The sequence below is a fragment of the Thalassophryne amazonica genome, chromosome 16 (assembly GCF_902500255.1).
Source record: "Thalassophryne amazonica chromosome 16, fThaAma1.1, whole genome shotgun sequence".
Taxonomy (NCBI): domain Eukaryota; kingdom Metazoa; phylum Chordata; class Actinopteri; order Batrachoidiformes; family Batrachoididae; genus Thalassophryne; species Thalassophryne amazonica.
In genome coordinates, this window is record NC_047118.1 from 40,469,859 (window position 1) to 40,493,394 (window position 23,536).

Here is a 23,536-nt window from a genome sequence, read left to right on the forward strand (position 1 = left end):
GGTGGTCTGCAAATGAAGAAAATTGGTCTTTATTTAATCAGGCTTTTAAAATTATTTTATTACTCAGTGATATAGGTAACTGTCTTTGTGTTGCTATTCGCCCTATTGACGTTTCAAATCCCGCAAAACCTCGGAGATGTTGCCGCGCTGTGAGATCTCAATGAGAACTGCATTGAGACGCTCTGATCACGCTGCACTTTAACCGCTGCACACAGACAACACCATTAACATCGCAACATAAAACTATTTTTAGATTGTGCCTAAAACTCTCGTGAATATATTCTCTGGGTTTATAGACGTTGTTATTGTATTTATTTTATGTGAATCACAGGCTGTCTCTCCATTGTTTTCAATGGGAGCTGCTGTGAGCTACGCTCGCTTCCTGATCATGTCGTTCTGGGGGAAAGGGAAGTTTGCTCTTTAACGTCTTGATTATTGTTCTTTACAACGCTGTTTGTCCTCTTTGTTCAAGACTAATATATATAATATGTCTGAAATTCGGTTTGCGTTTATTAAATTCCACACAGATGAAACGTAACACCGAGCTTCGAGCTCGGTCACTCGGGAGGAGCTCGGAGTCGAGCCATTGCTCCTCCACGTCGAAAGGAGTCAGTTGAGGTGGCTCGAGCATCTTTTCTGGATGCCCCCTGGACGCCTCACTGGAGAGGTGTTCTGGGCACGTCCCACTGGGAGGAGGCCCCGGGGAAGACCTAGGACACACTGGAGGGACTACATCTCTCAGCTGGCTTGGGAACGCCTTGGAGTTCCCCCGGAGGAGCTGGGGGAGGTGTGTGTGGATCGGGAGGTCTGGGCGACTTTGCTTGAGCTGCTGCCCCCGCGACCTGACTCTGGATAAAGCGGAAGAAAATGGATGGATGGATGGATGAAACGTAACAGACACGGATTATTTGTTATAATTGTTTTAGCAAGTTTTCAGGGTATCATGCAGCAGTCTCTTATTAACATGACGAAAAGCATAAAAAATACATTTTTGTAGTATAATATTAATTTACAACTGTCATCATGTTGATTCTCTATATTGTTTGACTGCAGTGACTCTCTGGCACGCAAGGGATTATAGGATACGTCAATAGGGCGAATGTGATAAGTTGTATAGTAAAAATATATTTTATGAGGTAAGTTAATATAAAAACAAATAAAAAGAAATCTCGTATTTGTTTGTTCTTGGAACAGTTTCAGAACAGAACCGCATATTTTACTATTATCCATAGAAATGAGCACAGATACATAGTTCATACTAGTCAGAATGTATAGACTACATTTAGTTATAAACAAAATTGAGATATCTATAACATGAGTCGTGATCTTTAAAAAAGTAGTTTAGTTTAGTTTATCGACAGCATTATGCTTCCGTATGTTCCGGACAGACACAACATTACAACGCCCACAAGTAATGCAAGTGTCGAACCGGAGCTTCACCGGAAACTGCTGCGCCGTCTCGAAACACGTTTCGACGATCCGGAACGAAACATAGCTTCAATACTCCAAGCGGCAGCAGACACAGAGAGCCAGCGACAGGACTCAGCTGAGATTATATTTTGGATCTTCAAAATCCATCTTCATCCGTAGGAAATCGAAGCTTACTTATTAAAGAAATAACAAGAGCACAAAGTACACACTTAAATCTTTTTAACAAGTATTGTATTAGTGTATTGTGATGTTTGGAGTATTTTAAAAAAAGTGGCGAAAGATTGTAAGAGGTGCCCCCATCCGAAGACCTCAGAGCAGACTCGATTCATTGCTTAACGAGACTTTCTGTGCTCGCTATTTTTATTTTTGCTTGAAATCGGTTTAAGCTCTAAGTCTGAGGGTGTTTTTTTTTTGTTTTTGTTTTGTAGTTTCAAGCTAGCGAGCCTGCTTGCTAGTCAGCCTCAGATTCTCTATTATGGAGTTGAGAGTAGGAAATCGATACAGACTGGGCAGAAAAATTGGCAGTGGATCGTTTGGAGACATCTACCTTGGTAAGTTTAAGAAAATGTTTGTTTTGGCTTCAGTCTGATAGAGAAACTCCAAGAACTTGCCTCTTGGACGTTCCCCAACAAGCTGATCGTCGATCAGCTGTACAATGTCTGGTGTTAGCATTATGAGCTATATAGTACCAGAGCTAATCTACAACAGCTAGTTTAAAAAGACGTCTGTTTCCTTATAATCTTTCAAACTTCGATATGTGAAATATGCTCAACTTGAGAATCCGTTTATATCTTCGTTTATGACAGCAAAATGTTTGCTGATATGTAGCTCAATCCTTTAGCACCATTTGCTAAGTGCCATTATGTAAGCCATCCCTTTTTTCTTTCTCGAAAAATATATATATGCTGAACATCTCATCTGGTCCCAACCCTTTCATTTTCAGCAAAAAGTATAGACTAATCACAGAGAACATCTACTTTAGTGTCTCATTAAAATGGTTGCTTCAAGAGCTTTCCAGAGACTCAGAATTTTGTGAGGGCTGATCAAAATAACTGATTAGCTGATTGAAAACTCCTTTAATCATAGCTTAAGATACTAATAAAACAGAAAAGGGAACATTCTCACATTCCAGATTCTCACATTTAAAAAATATTCTGTTTCGTGGTTGTGAATTGAACGGTATTGGAGTGTTGCATGTGTAAACAAAAATGAACAAAACTGATATTACGATTTCCAACAGTCCTAAGTAGGTAACATCTTAAGGTTTCCTTTGGCTGAACAACAATTCAGTAAACAAGTGTATTAAATTTATATTGTTTGGAAGAGTCAAATAAGTTTGTTGTTAATGATTCTTGATCATTCCTATCTAGTAATCACAATAAAATATTTGTTGTTTAATTATTAATTCCTTCTTACTTCTGTTAGTTTTTGTGGACCCCATGCATTTGTGTCACCAATACTGTTCTGCATTCCAGTTTTGCTGGTTTTATGTCATTCGAAACAGCAGATAAATGACCGAATTTATAACTACTGTATGCCACTTGACAGATGTCTATAAACTCAGCATACGGTAGGATGTTTTGACAAAAAAAGGATGGTTCCTCAGAACACCAGGTTTCTGCAATATTGATTGATGCCTTGCTGCTGATTTAACTAATGTGGCGTTCCATTTACCTCCAAATGTGTAGGTCGCAACTACAAATAATGTTACAACTGAGTTAAATGCATTCCATTTTGGCTGTGGATATCGTTACAGTAACTGTAACTATGGGTTGGTAGGATATTATTTATGGCAGTAATGTGAAATCCTAACCCTCTCCTTAACTTCAGCCTGAATAGCCCAAATAACCAGAATCTTGCAGAGATACATGAACCCAAAGGACAATTGAAACAAGAAATGTTGGCTGATATGAAAGGAGTTTAAAAAACAAAGTCTTCCGTCGGCGAATCAAACCTCTGTCTCCTGCATGACAGGCAGGGATACTTCCCAGTATACTAACAAGGAGCTAGCAATAGACACTGAGTCACAGAACATCTATTACACTGGTTGCCGTAGCAGTAGCTCCAAGATTTAGATTTACGGCTGCCACAACTGGAACCACTTCGTTCCATTTTTGACACAGCACTGCAAGTTGGGAAATAAGGTGGACACCTCCAATATTTTGTAGTGTAGAATGCTACAAAAATATTTGATTCATCAAAGAAGTTACATTAGTGTTTTATTTTACTCCTTTGTTTGTAGCACAGTGTAGACTGTTTTTGCTAGCATTAGTGACATGATTTGTGTATATTCGCAGCATCAGTTGATAAACAATACCACAGCAACGTGTAGACAGCAGTAGGACAGTACTGTTTGTACAAATTATGAAATTGGACACAAGTAAGACAGAAGTGTTAAAAACATTTAAAAACTACATCTTTTATAACTGTTGCTGGTAGGGTCAGCCATGTTGGATCGTGAATATGTGGAGTTTGATCGAGTTGGAATTCTGACTAGGGCTGCAGCTATCGATCATTTTAGTAATCGAGTATTCTATTGATTATTCTGGCGATTAATTGAGTAATCGGATAAAACGTACTTTTGCGTTTTTAAACAACATCAATGGTCCAGGTCTCTCTCTAAACAATGGCACAGTGTTGCTGCTCCAAAGTCTTGGCATTTTTCTGAAATGGTGATGGGATGTGTGGCTTCCTGTTTTTTTTTTTTTTTTTTTTTTTTTTTTTTTCCCCAACTTGTAAAATTTAACCTTTTTTGGGGGGGGGGTCTTTTGTTTTGTTTTTTAAGTTACAGTGTTTGTGAAGAGTTGTGTGTTGCTCAAAAAAGCGAAAATTATAAAGCGAAACACTGTGCGAGTCTGAGCAAAACACAGATGAAAGAGTGGACTTACTGTTTGTCAGTGTGGCCGGATGGAGCTGTGACTCGACCGGTCTGAGGTGAGTGTTGAGTCCCTCACAGAGAGGGGCAGCAGAAAGCCGCCGAGCAAATAGTCACTCTCCACGTAGAGCGGACATTGTGTTTTTTAAAAATAGACGAACACACTGCTTCACTTTAAATGCTCAGGGAGTTATTTCAGATGATCAGCATGGACCGACTTTCTCTTAAAAGGCTTTATTTTCCTCTGTGTCACGTTGAAAAGCGGTAGCTTTGGGAGCTAAATTGGTTAGTGTTTACACGGCATACGTGCATTCTCTAGTCTTGTTTTTTTTTGTTTTTTTCAGGGGATGTTACAGCGCCACACACAGGCCTGACATATATACTACAATGTTAAATGAAGCTTCGAAGCACAGAATTTGCCTCAAACATTTTTTGTAATCAAATTATTTGAGTTAATCGACTAATCATTTCAGCCCTAATTCTGACTTTAGAGGGTATTCTGGTGGGCTAGCCTGACAACCGGCCCTCCATTGGGCCAGATACTGGCCTCTCTCTCCTAGCCTGTGATTGGTTGGCGGCCGAGACGCTGACATCAGCCCATGCATCAGCCTCACGTTGATGTGGCGTGAGCGCTGCTCTCCTATTGGTTGTTTAGGAGAGAGAAGGCCAGCACTGCTCTCCTATTGGTCTTATAGGAGTGGGAAATCTCACTCCAAAATGGAGGCCAGTATCCGGCCCAATTCATAGCTGTGCTGGTTATCGGGCTACTGGTGGGCCTAACTGGGAAAGTACCATAGAGCTGTATATGAGTCTTAGAGTCTGCACTTGCACTGAGACATTTGCCAGCAAGGAGGCATGGTTGCCATTTTAACAGTGGGCAACTCAGTGGCCAGCGCACACTGACGCTCATAGATCTTGTCAAGAAACGGCTGGAACATACCGCAAGCCTGTGCATGTTGACAAAGCCACAACCAGAGGAAGAAGGGAGACAACAATTCCTTCTCCGGGTAAGTAATTTGGGTTATTCTTGTTACTTTTTCCATGATTTTTGGGCAGTTAAACTGGTGTAGCTTACAGTGTGTCATGAAGATGGAGGCAGAACTGACATTTAAATGGATTTACCATGTGGAATAATTAATGCGTCCTCTGTGCCCAGTCTGGATTGTGTGTATCACAATATTGTGGATGGTTATGTCTGCAGAATTTGGAAGCTGGAACATATTGGATCTGTGTAAATTTTCAACACTAACTTTTTGGATTATAACATGTTCAACTTTTTGGAGTGTGTAGGTGTCAGAGTAAGTTTAATATTTTCTTTACATAACTTAATGTAGATTAATTTTACTTGTTCAGTAGCCTGGTCAGAATGGTATTTTAACATGTATTTTGCAAGCTTTTTCCTGTGTGTGTACAGTCATGTGACCGCATTGAAAATGCACATGAAACATTTCACATCCGGGCACTTCAATATTTTGCCTGGTATGAAAATGACACATCGCTCTCCACGAAGGAACATTTGCGTTAAGTAGGGAGCATTGTGACTGTGGACTCTAGTACTCATATACAGCCCTATGGAAATTACTGATCTCCACATGCAAATGGAACGCACCATAAGGACGAGCAACATCTAAACAAGACAGAGTTTTCAGACCTAAGCTCACAAAGGGGGCACAAATATAAATGTGCAGGTTTTTGCTGTGCTCATAATCTGTTATGATCACAGATCAACTATGATCCAGTAAACTACTTACCAGAGGTAAAGTGAAACCCACTTAGTACAGCACTCTTTCCTGGGGTCCAGGAAGAACTGTCTGTTCTGTCATAGTTCACACTGCACAGGTTGTGTACCTTCTCTGTAGTCCACACAATAATTCATAATGACATGGGTGCAAGTCTTCATTCATATGACTGATTTCAGTCAAAATTAAGATTCTGTTATTTCCGTGCAATAAATCATTTCTATCCTCTCACAGCACTGCTATAAGAATGGCGTCATCTTGCGATGTTTTAGCGCGAGGCTTGGTGGGAATCTCACTGCGTGCAAACCCATTTGTGCAGGGAAATTTCACATAAACAACTTCAGCTCTTCATTTTATCCTCTTTACATCCAGATGATACAAACCATGACAATGCAGGTGTTACACAGAGAACGATGTCTGCATTTTGTGTTTTGTCTTGGAGGTAACCACTGCCTGTGTAATCGAGTCAGTATTAATTATTACTATTACTGATTAAATAGTAATGTTCATAATACTAATAATAATTAATCAGTAATAGTAATAATTAATATTGTTTGATTAATCATTACTTGATTGATTGGTAATTAATTATTAATTAAATAGTAATTAAAATAAACACTTGAAATATATCAGTCTGTGTGCAATGAATGTATACAAGTTTCACTTTTTGAATGGAATTACTGAAATCAACTTTTTCATGATATTCTAATTATATGACCAGCACCTGTATGTATGTTTTGGGCTGCATCTAGTTCTGTTAACCTTATATTTCTTTTTCAAATTCTCCCATTTTTTGCATCCAGCCCTATTTCTTTTAGAAATTTCCTTGACAAATAATAGCAGTTTATTAGGACGTCAGGTTATGTGTTACACATATACGTGTGTGTATATATTTTCCAACTTATTCCCATTGATGAAACTTCTCCTCATTTTCTGCCTGAAAGCTTATTAGGAGACGAGTGTGCTCAGGGCTCCCTGTTTGTTTACAAAATAGACACGTTACAGACCTTGAAATCCAACAGCAGGGATTGATATTATCCAAAGATTTATGAACATACAAATTAACGTGCTTATCCTTTATCATGATTTTCTCCATTGTGAGAAATAAGTGTCTTATCGTAGCATTCGTATGTATGTGCATTATAACGCCTCAGCGTACGAGCGACGTCACGATATTCTTCATAACGACAATATACGCAGCATGCATCCAGCAGCATACACGTTGCTGTCATAGACAACTGCCTGTAAAGTTTTTTTGGCAAGTTATAACTTTCTAAACAGCGTTAATTAATTACTAATTAATTAATTATTAATACTATTAACACTAATACTATTAATATTAATACTATTATTATTATTATTCTAAATTACAAATTAATTACATTAATTAACATGACATGATTGCGATTTCTTCTATTTATTTGCATTTACACAGAAAGGCGAGAAAATAAAAAGCAAACAGGCTACTGCAACAAGTTGCATTTCGGTTGCCATGTTAACAAACAGTGAAGACAGCAGTTTGACACAGGCAGTTTTTTTTTTTTTTTTTTTTTTTTTCTCTCCTAAGGTGGAGGGGTGTCTCAATTCATAGGGCTAGAGGCATACCCCTTCCCTTACCCCTTGTTTTAAAGGGGTAGGGGTAGAGTCAAGGGAAGGGGTACAAAAGAGAATTGAGATTGGGGGATAGTTTCATCTACTTTTGTACCTGAAGACATCTATATGTAGCAGCTTTGGTCTGTGTTGTCTGTCCATCCGGCTAAAACCCGGGCTCAGCTTGACTTGCCAGAGTATTCTTTGGCTGTCAGAGGAGACCTATTGACTGCCATATGTACAGCGAGGCTCGCTGGCCTCAGTCACATGTACACACACATTCATGCAGTCATTTATTTGCTAGGTCATTAAGATAAAATGGCTATTTTATCTTGCTCATTATATTGAAGAGACCCACAGTAGCTAGAATTGTTACAGGCAGATTCTACGTACATTTGCCTCTAGTAATCATGTTTATGAAATGATGTTTTTGTTCAGATATGGGAAGTTGAAAGGAGGAAACTCGTCAGTCTTGACCTCAAGAACGTCTGTGGAAAAACAGTTTCTTGAGTGGTTACCAGTTCCATATGCTTGTAATTTGCTTTACAGAGTTAAAGAGTGAGAGTATAGGACAGTTCGAAAACAAATTTGTTACTGAAAGCATGCAAGCTTGCCAGTGCCATATACACATACTGCCGCGGGGAGTACAGCATTTTACTCTTACTGTGGTAAATAGGAGGTGTATGAAGGGATTTTTACTCTCTAGGATCATAATTTGATTTAAAGTGTTTACAGATGTAGCACTCACTTTAAATATGCCTTAATACATCCTAAAACAGCAGAAATATCCTGGTATTGAATTTTTGCCAGTTTTAATACAACTCTTTTAGCAACACAAGAAACCAGCAACATTCCAACATTGTACAATCAGAAGTAATTAAATGCAGATTTTGTTAATAATTCTAACATAAAAAAATAAAAGTACATCTTACTACTTAAAAATGGTTTCAAACCACAGGTTATTAAAAGCATTAGGAAGATCCCGTTTGTGTTCCACATGACCTGTTGGTTGAGCTGATATTGAGCTGCCAGCTCTTATGTAAGCATGCTGAATGTACTGGAGTCACTCATCTCTCCCTCTCAAAGTGGTTAGTGACTGATGTGACGTAACACCGATGAATCAGTGGTCTTAGCACATGGGGTGTTTGTCAGCCAGGACAGTGTCATCATATCTGACTCACTCTGTAGTTCCGTGTATCAGTATTTTGGAGGGATGTGTCTGTTTTGTATTATTTATTTATTTCGTCTACTTAAATACAACATTCCATTCAAATAAAAAAAATAAATAGTTTGAAACTGGAATATTATTAGTTTGTCATACTTGCCAGAGTGGGAAAAGCCCCTTTTGATACACTAAAACAACAAATGTATGTCCCCCTCCCACACACACACACTTAAAATACCTGAGAGTTCAGATAAGACACATGTGACACAAATACGCACAGGCATAGATGATTACAAAGCTTCTTTAAAAGTTTGACAGCATGGGAGACTTGTCAATCAATCAATCAACTTTTTTCTTATATAGCGCCAAATCACAACAAACAGTTGCCCCAAGGCGCTCCATATTGCAAGGCAAGGCCATACAATAACCATGAAAAACCCCAACGGTCAAAACGATCCCCTATGAGCAAGCACTTGGCCACAGTGGGAAGGAAAAACTCCCTTTTAACAGGAAGAAACCTCCAGCAGAACCAGGCTCAGGGAGGGGCAGTCTTCTGCTGAGACTGGTTGGGGCTGAGGGAAAGAACCAGGAAAAAGACATGCCGAGAAGGGGGGCAGAGATCGATCACTAATGATTAAATGCAGAGTGATGCATACGGAGCAAAAAAAGAAAGAAACAGTGCATCATGGGAACCCCCCACAGTCTACGTCTAAAGCAACATAACCAAGGGATGGTCCAGGGTCACCCGATCCAGCCCTAACTATAAGCCTTAGCGAAAAGGAAAGTTTTAAGCCTAATCTTAAAAGTAGAGAGGGTATCTGTCTCCCTGATCTGAATTGGGAGCTGGTTCCACAGGAGAGGAGCCTGAAAGCTGAAGGCTCTGCCTCCCATTCTACTCTTACAAACCCTAGGAACCACAAGTAAGCCCGCAGTCTGAGAGCGAAGCGCTCTAATGGGGTAATATGGTACTACGAGGTCCCTAAGATAAGATGGGACCTGATTATTCAAAACCTTATAAGTAAGAAGAAGAATTTTAAATTCTATTCTAGAATTAACAGGAAGCCAATGAAGAGAGGCCAACATGGGTGAGATATGCTCTCTCCTGCTAGTCCCCGTCAGTACTCTAGCTGCAGCATTCTGAACCAACTGAAGGCTTTTTAGGGAACTTTTAGGACAACCTGATAATAATGAATTACAATAGTCCAGCCTAGAGGAAATAAATGCATGAATTAGTTTTTCAGCATCACTCTGAGACAAGACCTTTCTGATTTTAGAAATATTGCGTAAATGCAAAAAGGCAGTCCTACATATTTGTTTAATATGCGCTTTGAATGACATATCCTGATCAAAAATAACTCCAAGATTTCTCACAGTATTACTAGAGATCAGGGAAATGCCATCCAGAGTAACGATCTGGTTAGACACCATGCTTCTAAGATTTGTGGGGCCAAGTACAATAACTTCAGTTTTATCTGAGTTTAAAAGCAGGAAATTAGAGGTCATCCATGTCTTTATGTCTGTAAGACAATCCTGCAGTTTAGCTAATTGGTGTGTATCCTCTGGCTTCATGGATAGATAAAGCTGGGTATCATCTGCGTAACAATGAAAATTTAAGCAATACCGTCTAATAATACTGCCCAAGGGAAGCATGTATAAAGTGAATAAAATTGGTCCTAGCACAGAACCTTGTGGAACTCCATAATTAACTTTAGTCTGTGAAGAAGATTCCCCATTTACATGAACAAACTGTAATCTATTAGACAAATATGATTCAAACCACCGCAGCGCAATGCCTTTAATACCTATGACATGCTCTAATCTCTGTAATAAAATTTTATGGTCAACAGTATCAAAAGCAGCACTGAGGTCCAACAGAACAAGCACAGAGATAAGTCCACTGTCCGAAGCCATAAGAAGATCATTTGTAACCTTCACTAATGCTGTTTCTGTACTATGATGAATTCTAAAACCTGACTGAAACTCTTCAAATAGACCATTCCTCTGCAGGTGATCAGTTAGCTGTTTTACAACTACCCTCTCAAGAATCTTTGAGAGAAAAGGAAGGTTGGAGATTGGCCTATAATTAGCTAAGATAGCTGGGTCAAGTGATGGCTTTTTAAGTAATGGTTTAATTACTGCCACCTTAAAGGCCTGTGGTACATAACCAACTAACAAAGATAGATTGATCATATTTAAGATTGAAGCATTAAATAATGGTAGGACTTCCTTGAGCAGCCTGGCAGGAATGGGGTCTAATAAGCATGTTGATGGTTTGGATGAAGTAACTAATGAAAATAACTCAGGCAGAACAATCGGAGAGAAAGAGTCTAACCAAATGCCGGCATCACTGAAAGCAGCCAAAGATAACGATACATCTTTGGGATGGTTATGAGTAATTTTTTCTCTAATAGTCAAAATTTTGTTAGCAAAGAAAGTCATGAAGTCATTACTAGTTAAAGTTAATGGAATACTCAGCTCAATAGAGCTCTGACTCTTTGTCAGCCTGGCTACAGTGCTGAAAAGAAACCTGGGGTTGTTCTTATTTTCTTCAATTAGTGATGAGTAGAAATATGTCCTAGCTTCACGGAGGGCTTTCTTATAGAGCAACAAACTCTTTTTCCAGGCTAAGTGAAGATCTTCTAAATTAGTGAGACGCCATTTCCTCTCCAACTTACGGGTTATCTGCTTTAAGCTACGAGTTTGTGAGTTATACCACGGAGTCAGACACTTCTGATTTAAAGCTCTCTTTTTCAGAGGAGCTACAGCATCCAAAGTTGTCTTCAATGAGGATGTAAAACTATTGACGAGATACTCTAGCTCCCTTACAGAGTTTAGGTAGCTACTCTGCTCTGTGTTGGTATATGACATTAGAGAACATAAAGAAGGAATCATATCCTTAAACCTAGTTACAGCGCTTTCTGAAAGACTTCTAGTGTAATGAAACTTATTCCCCACTGCAGGGTAGTCCATCAGGGTAAATGTAAATGTTATTAAAAAATGATCAGACAGAAGGGAGTTTTCAGGGAATACTGTTAAGTCTTCTATTTCCATACCATAAGTCAGAACAAGATCTAAAATATGATTAAAGTGGTGGGTGGACTCATTTACTTTTTGAGCAAAGCCGATAGAGTCTAATAATAGATTAAATGCAGTGTTGAGGCTGTCATTCTCAGCATCTGTGTGGATGTTAAAATCGCCCACTATAATTATCTTATCTGAGCTAAGCACTAAGTCAGACAAAAGGTCTGAAAATTCACAGAGAAACTCACAGTAACGACCAGGTGGACGATAGATAATAACAAATAAAACTGGTTTTTGGGACTTCCAATTTGGATGGACAAGACTAAGAGACAAGCTTTCAAATGAATTAAAGCTCTGTCTAGGTTTTTGATTAATTAATAAGCTGGAATGGAAGATTGCTGCTAATCCTCCGCCCCGGCCCGTGCTACGAGCATTCTGACAGTTAGTGTGACTCGGGGGTGTTGACTCATTTAAACTAACATATTCATCCTGCTGTAACCAAGTTTCTGTTAGGCAGAATAAATCAATACGTTGATCAATTATTATATCATTTACCAACAGGGACTTAGAAGAAAGCTTGTGTTGCATTGTAATTAATATCTTTACAGAACTTACAAATAGGTGAAGGGCCGTCCACTGATGTGTGCCATAGTAGTGAACAGTAATTAGGTTGCTTGTCATTTCAATTGAGTGTTCAGTTAAAAAGTCCCATTAGGTCTAATGAACCAAACCAAAATATCAGTCTTTCTGGTTGGGAAGAGTTCAGATCTAACTGGGTGGATCAGAGCATCCACTGTGGTGATGATGTGTACACCACAGAAGAGAGAACATGGTTTAAAAAGTCCCCTAAAAGGAATATTTTGGGAGGTGTACCATAAGAAGGCTTAGGATAAGAGCAAAAGACACTGAATGAGCTGCTTCAATGATAGTGTCACAACTTTATCTCATGCCATCCTTAGAAAGAGACTGTGTGTGTGTGTGTATATATATATATATATATATATATATATATATATATATATATATATATATATATATATATATATATATATATATATATATATATATAATTTATTTATTTATTTGGTAAGTCCCTTCGGCTGCTCCCTTGTTTGCACTTGGGGTCGCCACAGCAAATCCAAGGTGGATCTGCATGTTGAATTGGCACAAGTTTTACACCGGATGCCCTTCCTGATGCAACTCCACATTACATGGAGAAATGTGGCAGGGGTGGGATTTGAACCTGGAACCTTCTGAACTGAAACCAAGCGCATTAACCACTTGGCCACCACCCGAATAAATAAATATATTATTTATTTATTTATTTTTAAACATTTTGTCTTTTTTAAACTTGCTGCTGCTCAGTTTTAAACTGCTGTTGGCTCCATGCCAAGACAGCCAGGTGACATCCACAGACTTGGAAAGAAAACAAAGCATGTGTCATGCGAGTATGTGTCTAACACTCCTGTCACACCTTGACGATTTAGCCAGTGTATGCAAAGCATATTAAAAACACTTGTGTAATAAGTTATGGGTAAGCTTTGTATAAGTTTAGAGCACGTTGATATACGTCATAGTATGGCAAGGTCATTGAAAAATTTTGGGTATGCACAATGTTTTTAACGTATGGTTTAGGGATGTGAATCGTACAACAACTCACGATTCAATTCGATTCCGATTCCTGGGGTGACGATTCGAGCCAGAATCGATTTCCGATTCAAAGAGCTCTGAGAAATAGTTATATTACTTAAAAATGTTTATGTTTAAGAAAATGCAGCTTTACAAGGTTAATCAAGTGATTCTAAATATGTAAATTTACTTATCTGCTTTGCTCGTTCGGAGCTGACTGGCAGTTTAGCGAAGCGCTGGTCAGTAGTCGGCAGAGACCACTGCTCTGCTCCTTTTAGCTCCGGGTGATGTTGTAGCATGTGGGCTTGCGGAGTTGAAGTGTTTCCGACGTACTTAACTTTCATTTTGCAGATTTTGCACACTGCATAAGTCATGTCAAGCTCCTTCTTACGCAGCAAATAATAAAATCCAAAATGCGCCCTTACATTTGCCTTCAGCAAAGACGGTGCTGGCTGAATTAGCTCTTCATCCGCCACGCTAAGCTTCAGCTCACAAATGTTTGAAGCACGCCGGACCCCCGCCCCTCGTGGAGATGCTGTAGTACGGAAGCCGTTGCCTGACAAACAGTACACGCGAGTAAGCAAGGAAATGTTTAATAAAATGCTTTTAAAAAATCGATTCTTGGACATTTTGGATCGATTCAGAATCGTAATAAATAGTAGAGAAGCTTGAATCTTCGACTGGACTGGGTTGCTTGATGCGAGGACGTTTCGCTTCAAATCGCAGAAGCTTCCTCACAGGCATCTCTCCCAGTCACTGGTTCAGATATGTTGATGACACATGGGTCAAAATCAAGCAACAGCAAGTTGAGGACTTTACAGAACACATCAACTCGGTGGACGCCAATATCAAGTTCACACGTGAGGATGCCAGAAACAACCATTTAGCCTTCATGGACTGTGATGTTACGACTGGAGAGAACAGGCAGCTCCAGACAGGGGTTTACAGAAAACCAACTCTCACTGACCAATATCTGCTCTTCGGCTCAAACCACCCCCTTGAACACAAGCTCAGGGTGATCAGGACGCTTCAACACAGAGCCCTACAGGTGCCCACAACTGCAGAGGGAAGGGCTAAAGAACAACAACGTGTCCGGAAAGCCCTCACAGTATGTGAGTACCCACGAAGGTCCCTGGACAAAGTGCAGAAGTCCCAGAGAACAAAGAGACCAGATAGACAGGAGACGGAGACAAGAAGAAGAGGAGTGTCTCTCCCTTATTTAGCAGGAGTAGGGGAAAAACTACAGAGGATCTTCAGACAGCACAAAATCCCAGTTTACTTTAAACCGGTTAACACCTTGAGACAGAAATTAGTTCACCCTAAGGACATGATCCCTAGTTACAAACAGAGCAATGTAGTGTATTCTATCAGATGTCAGGAAAACTTTAACGAACACTACATAGGTGAAACGAAGCAACCTTTACACAAAAGGCTATACCAGCACCGCAGAGAGGGCGCCAATGGACCTCAGTCTGCGGTTCACCTCCACCTTAAAGACACTAGCCACACGTTTGAGGACAAGGAAGTTAAAATATTAGCCAGAGAGAAGAAATGGTTTGAGAGAGGGGTCAAGGAGGCATTCTTTGTGAAATGTTTGAAACCCAGCCTTAACCGGGGAGGGGGTCTGAGACACACTTTATCCCCTGTTTACAATGGGGTACTCAGGTCAAAGGAGTTTCAGTCTTTTTGTTCATGGTAATGAGTCATTCACGTCATCAAGGGAGCCATCAGAAAGGCATCCATCCCATCATTAGAGGGACAGCTATCCTGCCATTAGGTGTGCTAGCTACAGCACAATAGTTGCTAATTAGAGCTATTGTTTAGTCACTAGCCTATAGCAGTCTGCCTCTCAGTAGGAGGGGTCTGGTTAGGTTTAAAACTCCAGCTTTTGTTGGCTTCTGTTTTATTCTTCTCTACAAGAGTCAGACAGAAGTCAGACTTCTAGAGCAAGAATTTTAGCTGAGGAAGCTTCTGCGATTTGTAGCGAAACGTCCTCGCGTCAAGCAACCCAGTCCAGTCGAAGATTCAAGCTTCTCTACTATGGAAACCACCTGGACAACTGAGAGCCTACACAGAAAAATCGTAATAAATAAGAATCGCGATTCAGACGTGAATCGATTTTTTTCCGACACCCCTAGTATGGTTCATACGTCCCGCATACGCGGGACATAAGTTGTAGTTAAGTTATGCACACGTTACTTGTAAGTGATTCATAAGTCGAAATACAGCAAGATATTTAGCGTACTCAGAGCTGCTAACTTCCTCTACTGACACACCTTCCTGTTTCAAAGTTATGCCATGGTGGGAGAAGTGGCTTCTTGTGTCACACTTGGCTACGGGCCGGTGTTTTTGTTCATTGCAGGCTGCAGCGAGAGGCTTCTTGGCCTGTTTTTGTTGTTAATTGTGTGATAATAATTAAAATATAGTTGAAATAAGAAAAAAATGTGTATGAAATCTTTAATATAACAAATGAAGCTTTAAAAGCCTTAAAGTCCCTAAAGTTAAATGGAATGATGAGACAACAAATGAAATGACAAATAGCAAAATGAAATGTATGTGTTATTCACATTTTCTTACGTTATTCTTGTGTGAAGCATCTTGAGGCAACTTTGTGTGATTTGGCGCTATATAAATGAAAATAAATTGAAATTGAATTCGGCCCATTCGTTCAGTTTGCATTCTTGCCACAGAGACCACCTCAGGTCTGCTTCCAGTTGCTTTTATGCACATCAGGGTGTGATTATTGTGTTCACACTTGCTGAAACAAATCCTACCAAGAAGGAAAATGAACCACAGTCTGTTTTAACCAGATTAAAATTGCTGGTGTGAATATGTCTTTAAATGAACAGCTCAGGCACTAGCATGGTGCAAAAATAATAGACTAAAATCTGTGCTCTGATTTGGTTCTGTCGATACGTATGGTATAGGAACCCTTGCCATGTTTGAACTGGGCTTTGTTGGCCAACCATAGTTAAGATACTCAAAAAAAAATTTTCCTTGTACTGTGTTTTATTCTTTGTACTTTTATGGTAGTGCCTTGAGATTTGCTTGTCAAATGTAAGGTGCGTTATAAATAAAAATTTATTATTATTACTTTTGTGGGAAGTGAAATGGCTAGTGGCTTGTAAATATTGTTATATTTTTGTATACTTGCTGCTTACAAATTTGCCTGTGTTGTAAAATGGCAATAGAGGGATATGTCTGAACCTGTTCAGGGAGCAGTACTGCAGAGGATAAAAACACGCACTACGTATGCACACTGTACATGCATGTCTTTGTAATACATGTAAAGCCTAGCTCAGAACGACAACAGGAGTGCTGCATTTCCTAGAAAACTCTGTCCAGACAAATCGAATTCCTGTAAGAAGGAAACTTTAGTGATCTTAAATCTGTTTCATGGTTACAGTGGGGAAAATTTTTTTCCATCCATTTATATTAAACTTTCTTATTGATTGATTTTATTGATCAAACAGGGCTTATTGTTGCATGGTACAGCAAAAATCACTGAGTTCAGTTACTGTGTAACTTTTTAGATATAATGACATTTTCTAACTTCAATAATAGCTGTAATTGAGGAGCAAATATAAGGAGAATGCTCAGTGCCTCAATACTAGTCTTATTTTCCAAGTTATTGTTTTTCACATGTAAGCATATGAATATATTAACTGATCACAAGTAAAAAACAAAAAAACAAATTTTGACAGAAATGGCTGAGGGAGTTCATTTATTACCAAAGCATTTATTGGTCATTTTTTAAAAGCTTTATTTAACCAGGTTAATCCCATTGAGATCGAAATCTCTTTTGCAAGGGACACCTGAACAATTATAAATTTTCCAATTCACCTAACAGGGGTCGAAATACATTTTTTAAGTTACTTGCACAACCAAAAGTCAGTCTTATGTCAACCTTAAAACTCCTCCTCTGATGTGTCAGACTCTTCCTCTCTGGTGAGAGTTTGAGGGGAGAGCAGCAGCAGCGGCAGACAGTTGTTTTTTTGTTTTTTTTTAACATGAGCGCGAACGAATCGTCCGTGAAGATTATTTTATTTATTAACTACACAGATGTATAATAAAACAAATGGTGACTGGTTTATAACACAGTTATGACAGAGTTTGAGGGGAGAGAGAGCGAGGAACTGCAGCGGCAGCCAGTTTTTTTTTTTTTTTTTTTCATCACGTGCACACGCAAACTAATCGTCTGTGAAGATAATTTTATTAACTGCACAGATGTGTTATAAAACAAATGGTGACTGGTTTATAACACAGTGATGACAGAGTTTGAGGGGAGAGAGCGAGGAACTGCAGCGGCAGCCAGTTTTTTTTTTTTTGTTTTTTTTTTCCATCACGTGCGCACGCAAACTAATCGTTTGTGAAGATAATTTTATTAACTGCACAGATGTATTATAAAACAAATGGTGACTGGTTTATAACACAGTGATGACAGAGTCTGAGGGGAGAGAGAGAGCGAAGAACTGCAGCGGCGGCCAGTTTTCTTTTTTTTTTTTTTCTTTTCTTTGTTTACATGTGCGCGTGCAAACGAGACAGGAGGTCCTCAAGCTGGAGCTCCTGCAGCTCCAGTTATTTGATGCTGCTCCTGCAGCAAATAATGGAACTCCCCGAATTGGGAACGTCTCATGAGGATGTTGTGAACCCAGGGATGGCGGTTTGGTGACGTTTCTCAGCTTTCCACAACAAATAGAGCACAGCAACTTGTTCTGTGTGTGAGAGTCATAAAACACAGGGAAGATGAAGACAGCACAATGGAAATTGTTTTTTTCCTGATTTATTCCTTTATTGGTTCATTCTACTGGTGCTTATAGTTTATAAAACTTGGATAAAGTTACTTGCACCAGTGCTAGTGCAGTATAAAATTACGTGCACCACTTGAATAATACGTGCACTAACTAGCACATGCACGTACTGATTCGACCCCTGCCTAACCTGTATGTCTTTAAATGTGGGTGGAACACCGGGAGGAAACCCATGCAAACACGGGGAGAACATGCAAAATCCACAACGAAAGGCCACAGGTGGGAATCGATCCCATGAACTTCTTGCTGTGAGGCAATAGTGCTAACCACTAAGCCACCGTGCTGCCTAATAGTTACACCGCGGTGAGTGAAAATATGAATTGCGTTGTTGGGCGATTTAAGGTTTACACTCCTAAATTTTCTGCTTGTGCTTTTAAAATTTTCAGCAAGGTGCTCTTCTGAAAAAAAAAAAAACATGTTAATCTGGAGCACTGTTATTGTGTCAGTCATAAGTTATCGTGGTGGATGGTATACTGGTTTAAACTACATTTTATTCACAATATAATAATGTCATCATACCCATTGAGGATAAGAGTCTGTTTAATTGGTATTTAAACACCCAACTTAGTCAAAGTATATTCAGTTTACTGCCAGAAAGGAGTAAATAAACTAGTAAAAAGAACCAGAAAATCACATTTAAGAAGCTGAAATCAGTTTTATTTATTTTTTGTTTGTTTTGTTTGTTTGTTTGTTTTTGTTTTTTAAATCACAGTTGTCTGGTGTAGTGCAAAAACGAAATACAGTAATACTCTGTGTGTGCTAATAACTTTCTTTTTTTCTGTCCAGGAACTGATATCTCTGTTGGGGAGGAGGTTGCCATCAAATTGGAATGTGTGAAGACCAAACACCCTCAGCTCCACATTGAGAGCAAAATTTATAAGATGATGCAGGGCGGAGGTACTGTATACTGTTTTGAACACTATGTACATGTCGTGCGCTGTCACACATCTTCTCTGTGAAGATGTTCTTATGAGCCAGTATTTAGCTGCAGTATTTAAAGGTACTGAAAATTATAATTCAGCATTATTTTTACATTGTGTACCATTGACTACATATAAAATGTTTATCTCTGACAAACAGCATTTACTGAGGTAGATATTAATAAGTGTGTGGTGTTTGTTTGGCTTCAGTCCATTGCAAACAAATACGAGATTTTATTGATCTCTTTCACCTTAATGTTTTCACCTTGAACATCACTTAGTAGGGCTGGGATGATATGATTATCCCACAATATGATAAACACCACAATACTAGGGTCCCAATTTGATATGTATCATAATATTTTAGAAATGCAGTTCTACAAGTATTGCATCTTGAAATTACAATATACTATGATTTGTTTGCTTTTTTGTTTCAGACCACATAGAAAAGTTAAATTATACACTTTTAAAGACTATTTCATAAATTGTATTTTAAAACCATAAGGCATATTTGGTAATTAAATAATTAAAATGGTTTGTGAAGTAAACTGTCAGCCTGCCTACCAGTATATCCTTAAGCACATGCCACAGTTTATGGTTTGCAGCATCCCCTAGTTCATTTTCCAACCAGAGCAAAGCCTTTGCTGCGTGTCTGTCCCCATTTCTGATTCTGCCTTTCTGCCCAAAAAGTTATTTTAAAAAGTTTTTTTTAAAAAAAACCTGTGACTCAGTTGAAACATAGCATGCCTGTTTAGCACATTTGTTCACACACTCACAAAAAAAACATCCATTCATGTTTGATATTGTATGTATGGTAGATGGGTTTGTTGTGCATGCAGTATGATTGCTAATTTTTATTGCATAGTTTCTTCGGTTGGTACAGGGTTTATATGGGGAGGTTGGTGAAATCCTGAGTATTTTGCACCATATGGACATGGGTGTGTCCAAAAGACAAACAACTGCCCCAACATATACAAGAGTTCCAGACACACTGGGGACATTTTTTTTTCCATAGTTTGTCAGAATTGCTGTTGTACTGTCAATGACAGTAGGTGGGATCACCACATGGGCTTGCATCTTTTAATTTAGTCAGTTTCCAAGGCTTTTGATTAGGCTTTTTTGTTTGTTTGTTTGGGTTTTTTTTTTTTTTTTTATCAAAGACTTCACAGCCCCTGTTGACCAAAGAACCAATGTTAATGTCCAGCTGAGGTGTCTCGTAAATAGGGCTGTCATGATTAGGAATTTCTGGAGACGATTAATTGTCAGGCAAATAATTGCGATTGACGATTATATTGTCTATTTTTTTTTTCTTTTTTTCCCTTCTTTATATTCTACTATCGTAGTATGATTACACAACTCTGGAAGAACGTTTGGCTTCTCTGAGTGGAGAAACTGGGAATAGTGCAACATTTTTATTTTTATCTTCATTTTACATATATTCACAACTTTTTCTGATTTGTGGTTGTTTCTGAAATTACAGAACTGCTATAAAGAAAAGTGTGAACATTTTATTGTGTTTTAAAACTTTGTGGAGCAAATGCAAACACTAAACTCTTATAAAGAAGGAAAAAATACCTGGACACGTGCAGAAAACTTATAAAGTGAACAGAACAATGCCGGCTGATTTGTCTCCCCATATTTTTTTGTGTAAATAAATCAGAATACAATAAGAGGCAACTCACTTTGAAATAATTAAAATATATAGCTACAGCTTAATAACTTTGAAAAATAACAGAAATCAGCAGCTTGTATTTTTATTCTGACTCCAGTTCATTTTAGTGTGATGAAGTCATCCTTTTTTTCCCATCAGTCACGTTTTGTGCTTGAACACTACATTAAGCTCAAGATTGAACAAATCAAATCAATTTTATTTATATAGCTCCAAATCACAACAAACAGTTGCCCCAAAGCGCATTATATTGTAAGGCAAAGCCATACAATAATTACGGAAAAACCCCAACGGTCAAAACGACCCCCTGTGAGCAAGCACTTGGCGACAGTGGGAAGGAAAAACTCCCTTTTAACAGGAAGAAACCTCCAGCAGAACCAGGCTCAGGGAGGGGCAGTCTTCTGCTGGGACTGGTTGGGGCTGAGGGAGAGAACCAGGAAAAAGACATGCTGTGGAGGGGAGCAGAGATCAGTCACTAATGATTAAATGCAGAGTGGTGCATACAGAGCAAAAAGAGAAACACTCAGTGCATCATGGGAACCCCCCAGCAGTCTAAGTCATGGCAGCATAACTAAGGGATGGTTCAGGGTCACCTGATCCAGCCCTAACTATAAGCTTTAGCAAAAAGGAAAGTTTTAAGCCTAATCTTAAAAGTAGAGAGGGTGTCTGTCTCCCTGATTTGAATTGGGAGCTGGTTCCACAGGAGAGGAGCCTGAAAGCTGAAGGCTCTGCCTCCCATTCTACTCTTAAAAACCCTAGGAACTACAAGTAAGCCTGCAGTCTGAGAGCGAAGCGCTCTATTGGGGTGATATGGTACTATGAGCTCCCTAAGATAAGATGGGACCTGATTATTCAAAACCTTATAAGTAAGAAGAAGAATTTTAAATTCTATTCTAGAATTAACAGGAAGCCAATGAAGAGAGGCCAATATGGGTGAGATATGCTCTCTTCTTCTAGTCCCCATCAGTACTCTAGCTGCAGCATTTTGAATTAACTGAAGGCTTTTCAGGGAACTTTTAGGACAACCTGATAATAATGAATTACAATAGTCCAGCCTAGAGGAAATAAATGCATGAATTAGTTTTTCAGCATCACTCTGAGACAAGACCTTTCTAATTTTAGAGATATTGCGCAAATGCAAAAAAAGCAGTCCTACATATTTGCTTAATATGCGCATTGAAGGACATATCCTGATCAAAAATGACTCCAAGATTTCTCACAGTGTTACTAGAGGTCAGGGTAATGCCATCCAGAGTAAGGATCTGGTTAGGCACCATGTTTCTAAGATTTGTGGGGCCAAGTACAATAACTTCAGTTTTATCTGAGTGTAAAAGCAGGAAATTAGAGGTCATCCATGTCTTTATGTCTGTAAGACAATCCTGCAGTTTAGCTAATTGGTGTGTGTCCTCTGGCTTCATGGATAGATAAAGCTGGATATCATCTGCGTAACAATGAGAATTTAAGCAATGCTGTCTAATAATACTGCCTAAGGGAAGCATGTATAAAGTGAATAAAATTGGTTCTAGCACAGAACCTTGTGGAACTCCATAATTAACCTTAGTCTGTGAAGAAGATTCCCCATTTACATGAACAAATTGTAATCTATTAGATAAATATGATTCAAACCACCGCAGCGCAGTGCCTTTAATACCTATGGCATGCTGTAATCTCTGTAATAAAATTTTGGTCAACAGTATCAAAAGCAGCACTGAGGTCTAACAGGACAAGCACAGAGATGAGTCCACTGTCTGAGGCCAAAAGAAGATCATTTGTAACCTTCACTAATGCTGTTTCTGTACTATGATGAATTCTAAAACCTGACTGAAACTCTTCAAATAGACCATTCCTCTGCAGATGATCAGTTAGCTGTTTTACAACTACCCTTTCAAGAATTTTTGAGAGAAAAGGAAGGTTGGAGATTAGCCTATAATTAGCTAAGATAGCTGGGTCAAGTGATGGCTTTTTAAGTAATGGTTTAATTACTGCCACCTTAAAAGCCTGTGGTACATAGCCAACTAATAAAGATAGATTGATCATATTTAAGATCGAAGCATTAATTAATGGTAGGGCTTCCTTGAGCAGCCTGGTAGGAATGGGGTCTAATAGACATGTTGATGGTTTGGAGGAAGTAACTAATGAAAATAACTCAGACAGAACAATCGGAGAGAAAGAGTCTAACCAAATGCCGGCATCACTGAAAGCAGCCAAAGATAACGATATGTCTTTGGGATGGTTGAGTAATTTTTTCTCTAATAGTTAAAATAAAATACAAATACATACCTTTGGAAAATAACAGTTGTTAAAGTTCAGCTTTTTGTGATCTGTGCCTCTGAACATCACTGCACAGCTTTTCTGTAATTTTTGCTCAGTTCATTTATATATTCTAATTTTTAAGGATGTTTTTAAGGATATTTGACCGTTTATTTCATCTCATGATCTCATAAATTCAGTATACGACGCGCACATGGTGTGAACAGGACGGTGCCGTCAGAACCACACCGGTAGAGAAAGTACAGAGAGTAAAGGCAGCTCCACGGTTTGGTTTTGTTTTTTATATATATGTTCACTCGGGTTAAAATCTTCTCTCTCTGCTCCGCGCTCACTGTGTCACGTGATGGTTCACAGCAGAACGTAACGTCTCGTGCCTCCGTTCAGGAATCTCGCTCCCTCACTCTGCAGTGAGTTG

General features: G+C 38.9%; 1 protein-coding gene across 2 annotated transcripts in view; it reads left to right on the forward strand.

The window, feature by feature from the left end:
- Positions 1–1,492: 1,492 nt before the first annotated feature.
- The window catches only part of LOC117527409 (casein kinase I), a 42,678-nt gene continuing 20,634 nt past the window's right edge, over positions 1,493–23,536 (forward strand). The window contains exons 1-2 of one of the 2 annotated variants that reach the window (XM_034189740.1): positions 1,493–1,982; positions 19,048–19,158. In XM_034189740.1, coding sequence (XP_034045631.1) covers positions 1,907–1,982; positions 19,048–19,158 — 187 coding nt within the window. In that variant the 5' untranslated portion in view covers positions 1,493–1,906. The remainder of the gene's footprint in view (positions 1,983–19,047; positions 19,159–23,536) is intronic. The other variant, XM_034189741.1, reaches the window with a different exon arrangement.